This window comes from Anomalospiza imberbis, chromosome 8 (genome assembly GCF_031753505.1).
Source record: "Anomalospiza imberbis isolate Cuckoo-Finch-1a 21T00152 chromosome 8, ASM3175350v1, whole genome shotgun sequence".
NCBI classification, from domain to species: Eukaryota; Metazoa; Chordata; class Aves; order Passeriformes; family Viduidae; genus Anomalospiza; species Anomalospiza imberbis.
The window spans coordinates 31,579,361-31,593,924 of record NC_089688.1 but is presented as its reverse complement, the minus strand read 5'-3'; the positions used below and the strand labels follow the sequence as shown (position 1 = coordinate 31,593,924).

Here is a 14,564-nt window from a genome sequence, read left to right as displayed (position 1 = left end):
AGATATTTCATAGAGAGAGCCTTTAGCATATCAGTTATAAGAATATATCTGGGCAAGTCCTGTCTTTGACTCTTCATTTCTAAATTCTACCTGTCTAAAAGCATTTAAAACAAAGAATCCTGACACTTTTCAGAGCAAATGTCACATTGCTGGAGGAGCAGAAGTTGTTGCATATTGACTAAAAAATGACTACCTTTGTGGTTGTGATTATACTGAACAACATGAGAGCAGCTAATGGTGTAATCACCAGAGCAATGTCTGCTGGTCCAAAGAAATGGGTTCTGCTCCACACCACTGATCCCAATCCCTCATGGGGATGGGTCATTCAGGCCAAATTTGCAAGAGAACTCAGCAGTAGAAACACCCAGCCTTTGGGCACCCATTGTAACAGATGCAGCAGTGGAATTACCGCTGAACTTGGGGACTGAGTGACTCCAACTACAGAAAATCTGTCATTCTCAAGGCAGTGAAAACCACCAGGCACATACAAAAGTGCTAGGCAATTAAGATGGAGCTGGCAATACCCACACAGCTTAGCAAAGTCATCCTCAGCAGCATCACTTCAGTTGTTGTTGGGGGCTCAGACCTCAGCTTTGACTGGTTTTGCTTGGGAAAACACCCAACTAAAGAAGACATTTTTTTAATATTGATTATAATTGCAGCAGCACCAGCACTAAACATCCCACCTGAGATGCAGCAGAGCTCCAGACCTGCATGTAGTAAGCACACACTGATTATCCTGAAGGACTGGCCAACAGAAAGAAGTACTTACCAGCTTGCTTTTGTGACATTCAGGGCACAGATGCCACTTGGCTTCTAATACCACAGTGTTATGAGGCTCTTGTGAGAGACAAGCCTGGATATTCACTGCTGCCAGCAGTCAGTGGTGATTGATGACTCTATTACAGTGATGGCTGTGGCTCCATGTTTTCTCCACGGCCCTCAACACCATCCAAAAAGCAGTGACTTAAGGAGCTTTTTTAGCTCTCAATTCCTCCATCAAGAGTCAGTACATCCTTTGTTCAGCTGCTTGTTACAGAAGTCAGAAAAGGCTTGTTTCATGATTCCTCCAGCTTATGAACCTCTGCCTTGACCTGCATTTCTAGGAGAGTGCTAATAAAAGGGAGATTAATCTTGTAAAAGAAGTATCTGTATTTCAACTGCACATTGTGATATTTCTACCCAACACATGGACACAGCTGTAGCCCTGACCAACCAACATTCATTTTCCCCACTGGTTGTCTCATTATTTTTGTTTCAAGCATTTACATAAAACACCAGCTCACCACAAGGAATCCTCCTCTGAGTTTTAAGCCAAAAGAGAACCAGCAAGTCAAATCCATTCCCTCATACTGGGCTTTGTCCACTGGAACATGCAGATCTCAGCATATTAACAGGCTTTTCCCCCAATACTCACCACTGAAAAGTTGCACAGGTGGCATCATTTCCTAGTTATATTATGCTTTCCTTTGTCAACCAAAATATTTGGAATTCCCCTAATTCTGTTTGTTTTGCCCTATGCTCTCTAGCTCTTATTGCACTTTGCTCCCCACAGCTCTATACCTGTAACTCCCCACTCTATCCTCTCTCCATTTCACATATTCCTTTCTCCACATCATCACTAAACCTTATTTTCCTTAGTCCCAACCTAATTCTGCCTTCACACATTTTTTATTTGGACACATCCTCACTTCTTTTTTCCACAAGCTTATTATTGCTCTGCTAGGGAATCTGACAGAAACCTTTAGCTCCCATGATTGGGCTCCAATTGACCCTCTTTAGCAAAGCTAAAATTCTAAAAATAATGAAACACCTGAACACCAAAGAGCTATGCCTTCCCAAGCTGACATCAAAAATTCAACCTCTGCCCTACACCAGCCATGTAACCCTCACCGCAAAAAAGCCAATTAAAACTGCAAGGAACAGAGGTGGTGCACAGCTACCAGAACAGAGGCTGGTTGACACTGTGGTGAGGGCATTATTCATATTTAACTCTGCAAGACCTTCATTTTTTCCAAACCTATCAAAACCAGTTTCTATTACCAAAGAATCCACATCTAGCTCGTGACAAACTACAAAATATTCCATATACAACTCATTTACCATGTCTACCTGGTAACAGCTCAAGTTTGTCAGATTTCTGCACACACTGAGCTGTTTCCCCTCCATCACCACCTTCTCTGCAACGATCTGGTACCATTCCTGTTGTCAGCAAGTTTGTTTTCCTACAGGTAATAAAGTGCTCCCACTGGCTACACAGGCACTGATAGAAGAGAAGAAGTTGGAAGCAAAGAATGAATCCGATTTCCAATCCAAAATACCCACACCTCAATCACCTTCCTCAAGCCTCAGCTTATCTGTCCCTCCGTACAATTCACTGGAAAATAAATATTTAAGTAGTAACACCTGATACAAGCTACCAGGAGAACAGACTGAGTCTGCACTGCAAACAGAGCTGAGTGAGACAGCTTTTAGTGGTAATACTCAAAAGAAAAAATTTCTTTTTATATCCCGGTTCATCTCACTGGAAAAAGATTAAAGACTCAGAAATTTTTCCATCAGGAAGATCTAGAACTCAGTAACTCCTGCAATTTAATGGTTTGGTCTCAACATTTGTTTCAAAATCAGTAAAAGCTAATACACAAAGTATTTATTTTCAAAAATCTACAGATATTTATTGAACAAATAAGAAAGCAGTGAAAGTTTTCATAATCAGATACTACAAAATATCTAAATTTTTAAAAGGTTATCTACAGGATTGAACTAATTCAGCTCCAGACAGCAGATAAAGAAAATAGCTTCACTCACATTATAAGCAGGCAAGGAATGACAGATTTAGACAAACTACAATAAACAAACAAACATTTCTTAATTGAAAACAACATGAGTACAAAGATTGTTCTTCTCACTTCGCTTGTTTTAGTGGGGCCTTGTTAGGAGCAGGTGAGCATCTCTTGCAGAGAAGGAATAGCAGCAGTAGTCTAAGTAGACCTGCAACAAATAAACTCTATTTTAGGAAGACTATTTAGAGCAATCATTAGCAGGTAGAACATTCACCATCCTAGGAAAACAGAAAGCCAGCTTTCACTTGTACCACGATACAGAATATAGGAGTTCAATGATGAAAAAAGTGATCTTTACATAATATGGCACCATCTTGATGCACTAAGAATGCATTGTGCAGAAACACCGTGACTCAAATTAACATGCAAAAAGATCACTATGAAACTGCCATTAGTCTTCTGTCCTAAGTAACTTATTTTTAGAATAAACCAGAGATGACTCACACTACTGAACCACTAAAATATACCCATCATTCTTAGTGCCCTAAGGTTGGCACAAGCAACTTGTAAATGTCAGAAAAGCATACAAACCTCGTTAATGTTTTCAGAAATTCATTTAAAGATAGAAACAGGTCCAAAAAGATGCCTGTCTAAATGCATTGCAATTACGTTACAATTATTTTCCAAATACACAGATGTGCTCTGTCTTTTCTCAGCTCATTACTGACTCAAACAATTTGCCCTTCTGGGATCAATTGTTTGCTAATAAATAATTGTTTACAGTCACAAAATGATATTAAGGAGTATTCTTATTAGTTTTCCTTCTACAGCCTAATAAGATTCCAAACTAGCTGATTCCCAAGAGCCTAACCTTAACCTTGCTGTGTTTAACAGCCCAGGAAATGATGAACCATCTGTTTCAGAAAATAATGGAGGGCCAAGAGGAAATATTGTTTAATTGTAGATTAACCTCCTTGTACAGCAGAATGAAGCATCTATAGAATTAGCAACTCTAAGTAGCAATGAATAAAAAAAAAAAAACCTGAAAGCAGTTTTTACTATTAGAAAACCAACAGCAGCAAATATTCTTTTATCAACTTTGAAAAACACAACAAAACAACTCATAAATGTATCTAACAAGTACAACCTCATTTAAAAAAAAATTAATTGCCATATTTGGATTTTTCCACTTGAGGAACTCCCAGAAATAAATACTAAAATAGTTCTGGCTTTATTTTTCTAGGAGTATCAAAATTACTTTAAAACAAGTATCTCCAAGTGAGAGATGTGGAAGTTATACAATAATAAATATCTCACATTCATAGGTATAAAAGAGCTGTTCCAAAGCAACAGGGACTGGACGGAAAGATCTTGAGGTTTTAAACTCAAGAAATTTGATCACTTACGTATCTGTTTTCACAGACACTTTTAATAATGGAGACAACCTGATAAAGTATAAGACAGATTGAGTACTAGAAGAGAGAAAAAAACCTAGCAGTGATAAAGCACAGGAATTTCAAAATAAAGCCAACTGCTCCTGTGCCTCCATCATTAAGGGCAGCACAATTCTGCACTGGGATGGCAATTTTTCTATGTAACACCGATGCCAAAGCAAGCTGAACAGGAATTTTTACCTCCATCAATCAGTTTGCCTCGTTCTGACAGCAACAATGACAGAAAAGTGTGTTATCAAAGGGCTGCAGCAAACTCCAACACGCAGGAACTGAGAGAGTTTTCCCTTGATTTTACACAACCTTCCCAGAACAGAATCTAAATTCACTGCTCACTCTGACAGCTGGGTGCATACTCAGAGTGACAGATCGCATTCATTCCAAGTTTTAAATATCCAAACACGGTACCATTTACTCCAATAAATTATTCTTGAATTCTTCACTCAATTCCTGAAGCAATGAGCTCCCAATAACTCTACAGCTTCATATAATAGCACCTATTGAAAGGGGATAAGAGTTTGACATTCTTCTCCCTCTAAACAACCAGGCACAATTTTATCCATCAGCCGTCTATCAACCTACGGATATTGAAAGCTTGGGCGAAGGAGATAACATCGAACCCAGCCCTACTGTCAAGCTGCACTATCTCCTGCCATCAATAATACTATTCATGAATTTAGGAAAATTAATAAATCTTGGGGTGGAGGCTCAGAGAGCCTCAAGTGCAGCTGAAGCAGACACTCACTTGGGCTTTGTTTCTGCATCTGTCACTTGGCGGATGTAGATGCCGTCCTCGGGGTGCTCGATGTCGTCCATTTCGTACATGTAGGAGGAAGCGATGGCCAGGGTGGTGCCGTCGTTGCTGAAGGCCAGGGAGGCAATGCTGGTGGGATAGCGATGGAACTGGCACAGCCGCTTCTTGTTGAAGGGATCCCAGATGTTCACAAAGCCGTCGGAGCCGCCTGCAAGTCAGGGTTTCAAAAATAAGTTATAACTGAGGGAAAAAATGAAGCTGAAGAGATGCAGCACAGGACAAAAAGAAAACTACTCGTAATTACTTTGTCAGGAAAAACACAAGGCTGATTCATTCGGTAAAGAGCACAATGAGCATTGCCCAAACTCCCTGTTAAAGCAGGTAATTGGAGAAAAGACTGCAATACAATTTTATCTCATGGCACTCTAAAGTCTAAGAAAGTGGTTAAGGTAGGAAAAAACTTTCTAAGAGAGATTCTCATCGCATCATAGTTTTAAGCTGACAGTGAGACTTGTGATTACACCTGCAGGTCCAAACACAAGCTTGTGCTTGGGGGAAAAAATATTAAGAATTAAGAACTCTCACTACAGCAAATAATTTTAAAACCCTGCTTGCAGCATGAATACAACTTAAATGCTTTAAAAGTCAGGGCATATGAAGTAAAGGTTTATCTGTTTACATCAAAACTAAAGGAACTGAGGCAAGTGTTACAAAGAATTGAGTATTTACCTGTAGCAAACGTGTTGTGGACATTATGGAAAGAAATGGCATTAACTGGATAAATCTGCTCGATGTTATTCTCCTTCAAACGGTGACATTTGAATGCATATTTCTTCTTCTGGATTTCTGGGCTTGGATCCAAATATTCCACGGCTACACGACCTTCAATAGAACTTAAAACATAACCCTAACAAGAAAAAAAAAAAATTGGAGCTACAAGTTTTAGAAGTTTACAACTGGAGAAAAGACTGCAATACGATTTTATTTCATAGCCTTCTAAATTCTAGGAAAGTGGTAAGGCAGAAAAAAGCTTCCTAAGAGAGATTCTCGTTGCATCAGTTTTAAGCTGACAATGAGACTTGTAATTACCTCTGCAGGTCGAAAAACAAGCTTGTCTCTGGGGAAAAAAATTTCAAGAGATAAGAACACCTTGCATTTGCTCACCTATCCCCCAAGGCCTAAATATCTGAAATATGAGAGATACTCACAGGACTATTTAGTTTCGGAATTACATTACATTAAAATTCGTTCAGAGCTTTATACTAACAACTAAACACTCAAGCTGAAATAGTATTTTCAGTGAAACTTGATTACAAGTTGTGTTCACTTATCCAGTTAATTACAGTCCTGACTTGGAGCAACCTGAGATGCTTTTATTATCACTTTTGAGTTAAGTCCATAATAGATCTTTTCAGAAATAGGATTGCAATGATATCTAGCTATAACAGGGCTCTTTAAAATCCATCATACAATACAATCTGGAAGATCAGCTTGTTTTACTATAACTAGAACTGAAAATGGACAAAGCATTCATGCCAGTTCAAGAACAAGTAAGTAGGTCTTGCAATTCCTGTACTATCACTCTGCGCAGGGGAAAATTCCCTTACAAATTAGTTTGGCAGAGAAAGCCAATCTTCTTGCTTTCCTTGAAGAAAGAAATACCACAGACACACCACGTTAACTTGCACAGAACAGCTGTAGGAGCACCTGAATTGTACAATTCCCCCTGGATAATGGATCCAGGGTTCTGCAGTGCATGCCACAGACTCAGAGAGCAAAAAAAAAAAATGAAAAATATATAAATTATATCCATGCAGTTTTAATCCTGCCCCTGTTCACAGACTGTTCAAGAACCCTGGGTTACAAAGCACAAAAGCTGCTTAGGAACCACCAGTTCTGGCTTTCTCTCTTCTACTGCAACCGGGGAGGGGAAGGATGTTTTTTATTAATTACATGTCAGCATTGTGATTCATTAAATAGGTTCTTTCTAAAAAGGAGACAAATCTTGAGGAACAAAACAATAACACAATACGCTGCTAAGTCAGTGGCAAACATTGCTAAGCTGCACTAAAAAGAATTAAATACCCCAGGAAGCCTCCCCCCTCCCAAAGTTTGATTACAAAACACATCCCCAATGAAAAATAAACTTGAAAATAAAGCCCCATTTTCCTGAAGAAGATTCAGCAGAAACGTGACCACTGCCATTGCTCCCATACCTGTTTGTTGGGGAATGCTCTGATGCAGCGGGTCTGGTATTTCAGGCTCGATTCCCTTCGCTGCTGAACGTATCCCATGTTCCTCAAATCCCACACCAGCACCCTCCGACCTGCGGTCCCCACAATCAGTCTGTCCCCAGACACAGAGAGGGTGTAGACCTTCCAAAAAAATATTTACAGTATTTAACACTGATATTAGCCTGGAAAGCACCCTGCTCTTTGTACAGAGTCAGCTGTCAGCAATGAGCACTAACACAACTGGTGACATCTCCCACGGAATGCTCAGCAGCAGAATTCCCTTAAGCTTTCATTTAGAACCCAAATTTGGGATAAGCAGCAGGAATGTGCAGCTGGTTAGTGAGAACACCCTGATGTAGCATTCAAAAGCTCAAAAACTATTCCAGGCATTAAATTTACCAAAATTAATGGCAAAAGGAAAACCCATACAAAGGAACAGGAGGGGAAGTGATGGATATTGGAATTAATCTCGGATTGGTTTTGCATTCCCACTGTCAGCTGATGATCCTGCAGTTTAGTCCTCAAAAACCACATCATACATGTTCTTCTCTGTTTTCCTCCACCTGGTAACCAAGTATTTCTCTTTATAAACTGAGTATTTTGAGTTGAGCTTCATGTTAATAAAATAGATTGCCAAAATATTATTTAAAAAAAACCATTCCTTTGTGTACTTTAATAAAACTAAGTGAATTTGAAGAAAGCAATATGCTTGACATATTAAAAAAAAGATAATGACTTGGAATTTTAACTCTACCCCAAAATCTGGCTCAGTGGGAAATTCTGGCTTATTTAATTTCATATGAAAATATTCAGTGCATGAATTGTTGTTTCCAGCTATTGCTTGGGATGCAGTTCATCTGGTAATATGTTAAAAAAATACAAGAAAAAGGAAAGAGGTTTGGTCAAAAAAAAAAAAAAACCTGTGCCATGGAATGAATTCCAAGTTGTTGATACATAAGCAGATGGAATCCAGCTACCTACAGCTGCCACTGAGCTGCTAACAAGAGCAAATGATGAGAATGAGCTTTTTCCAGTGATCAAATGCAGCCAAACACACAGGAAACATGTCTTGGGTGTTCCTCGGATCAGGAATTACAAGTGTAAGAGATCTGGTATCCTGGCAGAGAATCAGTTTGCTTTTGGCACGTGCTTGGACAATTTCATTTGTTTTCACTTTCTGGTTCTCTGATGAAGCCCAACAAAGCTGCTTGGTTCATGTAAGACTGCACTGAAACACCAGACACAACAAGTTTTCTCTTCATTTGCTACAAATACATTTTCAAAAAGTTAATTTCTAATAAAAAGCTAAACAGACAGGTGTGTATGCATACATACAGATAAAAAAAGCTTTCTTTAACCAACCCTCATCCACCCAGCGTGCTTTCTTCTCTAAAATGTGATTACAGAACTCTTAAGACTGAGATTTTAAGATGGGAGAAGTCCTTAATATTCACACAGGAGTTGCCCAAAATTTCTGATGATCCCAATTACTCCTAAAAAAGGTATGAAAACTTTGAGCCAATAGTAGTTACACATTTTAACAGGACAGGTTTTTTTTGTTATTGATGTAAAAATTAGTCCAGAAATATTCATAAACACTATATAAAATGTGTTTGTGTACATATAGGGAAACAAAGGCATAAAGAGCATTAAATATCTTAAATCTTCTTCACAAACTGATGTCACACCTGTACAGTGAGTGTTCTTTCTCCACCACACAGCCATAAATCAAATGAAACCGTTGTCATGCAGTGGAGTGGGTGTACACATTCATCAAAGGCAGCATTAAAAAAATGACATAATGAACCTTGCTGAACCAATAAGCAGCTTGATTCACTGTGCTGTCCATTATATGATATTCTGTCAGCAATTTATCACAGTTCTTTACATGCTACATACATCTATAAATCAAAACTAGAAATAATGCAATTACTTTATTCTGCACAAAGGTCTGGCCAGAAGTAGATCCAGCTCTGCTGGAACAAAAGTAAGAGCTATTTAGGGGCAAAGGGAAGGTAATGATGGCTCATAATTAGGACTTGACAATAGGATGTCACAGTGCTAAATGAAATTTTTAAAAGGTAGAGGCAAAAAAAATATTAGTATGTAAAATTATCCAGCAAGCCAGCCTGTGTTTAGGAGTCTGTGAAAAAAAACAGGAATTCCTGTTAATTCTTTCAATGACACTGCTGTAAGCAGCATGAGAAGCTAACACATCATATGGGCATTAGAAAAAGCTGAAGACATCATCCCATTTTATCTTATTTCTCTGAGTCTCCCATTAGCACAGAGGACTTCAGCTTTAGGAGAATGTCTAAATTTACTAGGCATTAATCCAAAACAGGAAAAATCACAAAACAAGCAATTCTGTTCAATTTTTGAACACAAGTAAAAAACATTAAAGAGATATTTTTCTATGCACATTCCAAAACAATCAGACCTTAGGACTGCCATATACCTAAAATCTTAACATTTAAGGAAATCAACTGTGCATATTACAATTAAGCCAAGATACTTGGTTTTCTTCAAATTTATTTTAACTTTTAAGAAAGTGGTCCAGCACAAGCACCAAGAATTAAGGAACACTAAGGAAAGCTCAAAGCCCTCACCAAAAATGGCAATACATTCTGAACACCAATATTTTAAAATGCTACACTTCCACCCAGTTTAAAAACCATTACATCTAATTTCACAAATTCAGCTCATAGCTTCACAAGTTCAGCCCACGTGTGTGATGTTTCAGTCCCAGGATGCATTATTTAGCACCTGGAATGCAGCACATACCTTCTCAGGCTGGGAGAAGGTTCCTGCATTACAGGGAGTTCTGGGATCCCAGAGTTTGACTGTTTGATCCCAGCTGCCAGTCACCATGACATTCACTTCTGGGCAATACTCCACACACCTGATAGGAGCATCGTGGGCACCAACAAGGTTTTCTGTAAGAAAACACAATATACTGCAACTTTACTGGCCCTACAAACAGTCAGAATGTGTGAAATAAAGAATAAAAAAAGAACACAACTGCAGCACAAGCATTTGCTGACATTCTAAAGGTGCATTTCTACACCAGAAGTCCCTGTAAGGATAGTTCATCCTTCAGAAGCATAACTTTTGCAAAGATCAGGATTGTTACATTTAAATTTATGTCTCTTGAGCTTAGGATTAAAGAATTTTAGGCAGCCACTGAAAGATCTTTACAGGTATAAAGCATCAACTGGATCACACTAACAAACACACTAACACAGAAAGCAACTTAAGCTTGTGTACATCAGTAATATGACAAGAGAAAGCAATAAGTATTACATCTTAAGAAAAACATTAAAACACTTGTAGGAAGTCAGCTATGGCAGAATTGTTTGAGATTTTTGGTACCATTACTGCACACACTGATTTGTCAAGCCCTGGCTACTGGCTGGTGCTGGTGACTGGCTGAAATTTGCTTTCTCTTTAACACAGTAAAAACACACAAAAGAGTGAGACAAACCAGTTCCATATTTTGCACCAACAAGGCATTGGAACTGTTACTTTCAAGCAATGTTTTCTCATAAAAATACTGTAGTACTAGGCCATGCTTGACCAAAGCAAAAGCTCTATATATCCTCTGCCATGAAAGATCATTCTAAATACATCCAAACTACAAACCTCTGAAAAACAACATGCTCAGTTTTAGTTCAGCTTGGCTACTTCCCCCTAACTGAGCCACTGTAGCCTATGGCAGGGCAGGATTATCATCAGAAAACCAATTCAAGGCATCCTGCAAGCAGCTACCAAACTTTCTGGCAATGCCAAATTCTTCCAGGTTTTTAGGTGGTCCTTATTAGGGTCACTGGTTACTCTGCAGATACTTAAATATCCGCCACCCAAAGAACCTGAAGAATACTCTGTGCATGAAAGTACATAAATCTGAAGCTCAGGTCAGTTGCTGACAGCATTCAGAATTCAATCTGCTCACCTTGGTCCGTGTTTAAGTCGTGCATTTTCAGTTGCTGATCCAGCCCCCCACTCCAGGCATGGGTAGGATCCTATAAAGCACAAAATTTACCTTATTAAGTTTCCATGGCTGCTCTGCATTCAGCATCCTAAACTCATGACAAAGGACTTGCTTTCAGGAGTTTTGGGAAGACAGGAATTAAGACACAAATGTTAAGGTCTGACCCAGATTTAAACAGACAGAAGCTTTACAAAATGCTGAAGTGCTTTGAGCAATATGAATTTCTTTAGTTTAGAAATAAAATGAAAATAAATTTTAAAAAGCAGATAGAGGCTAGACCAAATAATTTCCATTTCTTCATATTTTAAATGACTGACAACCTAAGTCCCATCTAGATGCAAGATAATCCTAAAACTGATTTAGAAGGGAGATACCATTTGAGAACCTGAGTGTTGATCCACAGTACAGCATCAGCCACATGACAAAATAGTCAGTGAAAAAAAGCATAGGCAGGCCCCTCTTTAATTTCAGGGACTGACAATTTCTCATACTTTGGGCACTCTACAGCTGTAAAATAATAATTCAAAAACCCCTCCCACTCTTACATAAAAAGCACAGTCCAGGACAGGTCCTGAATGCTGATATTTGAGTCTCATGGTGTTGGCAGGAACATCATAGAGCCGCACAGTTGTGTCCCAGGATGAAACAAGCAGAAACTGAGATGTGTTTGGACTAAACTTCACTGATGAAATCCCATCATCTGGAGTTTGGTTGAGCTTGAACTCGTTTGATCCTGTCATCTGCAGACAAAAAGGCACAGATGCAATTTTAATGACTACAAGAACACAGGCCTAGCAAGGGAACAAGACTGAGCCCTCTGAAAGGCAGCCCAAAGCAGACCTGAAAACTTCACTGGCTTTTACACAGAACAGGTTCAGAACACCCACATTTCTCCAAACTCTAAAATTCAAGATGACAATCCCTGTCCAAAACCTCACTAAACGCCTTTCTCTACAGAGAGCTTTTAAATATCAAATGCAATGTGAATAAACAACACCAAAATATTATGATCATTATTATGATCTATAAGTTTGGATATTGTTACTTACAAATGTACTTCCCTCACTCTGGTGAGTGTGTGGCTGCGATTTTTGAAGTAAATATTTTATAAATTATTGTGAACATCAAGAAGTTACTTTAAAAAACATGTATTATCAGAAATAAATTGGATTTGAGAACTCCAGAAAGCGTTGATTTGCTCCTGGATTGGTATGACTGTCACACACTTCCAAGAATTGCAACTGATCATCTTTTATATAGCTGTGGGCACTGTGCAACTTTCAGACCTTGAGGCTTCCATGAGTGCCGTGAAATATGTGCAACAAAAAGCTGTAAGATTGTTTTTCCCTCTCTCTTAGAATCCAAAGGGCAGGTAAAGAAAGGAAAGTTATGTTTAGTGAAGTGCTGAAATGTGGAGTGACCATGGACTGGGATGTGACCAGGAAAAAACACCAGCACTTTAATCAAAGAGCAGTGACTCCAAAGGCAAATGCAGCACTCCCAATCCAGGACCAGTTTGTTGAAAGCTTCCAAGGACAGCAGAAGCTATGAACTGCAAATTTCAGGAGGAAAACAGCTCAGACCTCACAAACACTTTAAAAGAAGAAAGTGCTGATTTCACATCCACAAAACAAACAATAAAACAACCCCAGCCTCTTTTCAAGGTTTCTCAAGGCCTTCTCAGCACATTTACCTTCTGCTGAAGAGGCAGAGCAGTGAATTAGCTCAGATTTTCTGTAACGCTGTTACAGTATTTGTATGCACAACTGCAAATGTAGGATTACACCTCTGAGAATAAATCAGGAGACAAGGAGCAGATGAAGCAAGGGCAAGGTGCAAATTTAGGGCACAGTGGTTCCAGTTCAGTGCTTGTCAGAACTAAACAATCATCGGGTTGTGTAAGAAGTGAGGAACACACATTCCTACACTGGAGAGATTTCCTGAGGGGGAACTTTGATAAGACACCCTTCAAAAAACACAAAAAAATACCCACTGTGTCAACATAAAGTGCTATTTCTGCTATTGAAGCATGAAGTGAAGGGGAAGAAACCCTTTAAATAACAGAGAAGCTTCTTTCTAAGCCCCTTTTTTTAGCCCTGCACTGGGAACACTTGGGAAAAGAGAGGCTTGAGGTTTTGCCACACATCTTTCCATGGGAACATTACTTGGAATTCAGCAGCACCTGCTGAGGATGTTTCAGATGCAGGTCCAGAGACACAAAACCTAAAAGAATTCAGAACAACTGAGAAAATTCAATTGGACAAGCTCATTGCTGTGTCTACTTCGGCCAGAAAACTCAAGCAACAAAATATGAGGTTTGAGGTACAAGCTATTGTATTATTTGAGGCCTGGTACAAATTATTAACCAGCCCAAAAGCAACTCCAGGAGGCAAAGCTACTTACACAAGAAGCCTAGAAGGATGTCCCAAAGATATTTTTAATCCAGAACAATGTTCATAATATCAGAATTTAAGTATATCCTGCCTCTTACATATGGTTAAAAAAAAAAAAAAATCAGAGCCAGAGCTCCACATTTTCAGCAAAACAGCTGCTTCACAACCAGGACTGCCAAACCACAGTGCTGCGCCCACCTCAAACAACGAAGTCCTGGTAAAATGCTGAGGCACCACAAGAAAAAAACTTTTAAATATTACAGAGAAAGCACATGCTGCTGAAATGGCAATTCTGACTTAACTACGGGGTTCAGTTTCGGGAACAAAAAAAAAAAAAAAAAAAAAGGAAAAAAAAAGAATTTTTGGTGAACAAGCAAGAAACCTGTGCTTTTACAGCTCCTCTTGGCACAGGTGTCACTGAGCTGGACGGAGGTGCTGGCTCAAAGCAGAACGCTCCGGTGAGAGCCTCGGGACTCCCCGCCCGCGCCTTTACTCAGAAAACATGAAACTCAAAGTACCGTTTTCATGCTAAACGAGCTCCTCCCGCCGCTCCACGGGCCGCCGATGAAAAGCTTTCGGAGTTAGGGCAGCGCCGAGGCCTCGGTCCGTGAGAACAGCGCCGGGATGAGGAAAACGCTGCGGGAAGGGAAGAGAGTGAGGAAAAGGCCTGGGAACCAGGGAGGGAGGGCGCCGCACCGGGGAACGAACGCGTGGCCGGGACGGGAGGGTTAGGCCGTGCCCAGGGTCCCGGATCCCCTGCCCCGAGCCCCCGGTGCCGGTCCCGAACCCCCGGTCCCGGTGCCGAGCCCCCGGTCCCGGTGCCGAGCCCCCGGTGCCGGTGCCGAGCCCCCGGTGCCGGTGCCGAGCCCCCGGTGCCGGCCCCGGCCTCACCTCAGCCGCCGCCACCGCCCGCGCGCGCGCGCACTGCCGCCCTCGCCCCGCGATTGGCCGGTTCGAA

General features: G+C 40.1%; 1 protein-coding gene across 1 annotated transcript; it reads right to left on the bottom strand.

The window, feature by feature from the left end:
• Positions 1 to 2,653: 2,653 nt before the first annotated feature.
• BUB3 (BUB3 mitotic checkpoint protein) lies at positions 2,654 to 14,248 on the bottom strand. The gene is made up of 8 exons (XM_068198287.1): positions 14,125 to 14,248; positions 11,759 to 11,953; positions 11,175 to 11,244; positions 10,007 to 10,158; positions 7,205 to 7,363; positions 5,718 to 5,895; positions 4,980 to 5,196; positions 2,654 to 2,991 (listed from the first exon to the last, which is right to left on the bottom strand). The coding sequence occupies exons 1-8, from the start codon at positions 14,131 to 14,133 to the stop codon at positions 2,982 to 2,984; spliced, it is 990 nt and encodes a 329-aa protein (XP_068054388.1). The 5' UTR covers positions 14,134 to 14,248; the 3' UTR covers positions 2,654 to 2,981.
• Between the last annotated feature and the right edge of the window lie 316 nt (positions 14,249 to 14,564).

Excerpts from the sequence above, each read along its gene's own strand:
- BUB3 (XM_068198287.1), bottom strand. Across the intron at positions 7,364-10,006 it reads CCTTCTCCCAGCCTGAGAAG|GTCTACACCCTCTCTGTGTC; the intron begins GTATGTGCTGCA and ends TTTTTTTGGAAG. Across the intron at positions 5,896-7,204 it reads GAGCATTCCCCAACAAACAG|GGTTATGTTTTAAGTTCTAT; the intron begins GTATGGGAGCAA and ends TTTTCTTGTTAG.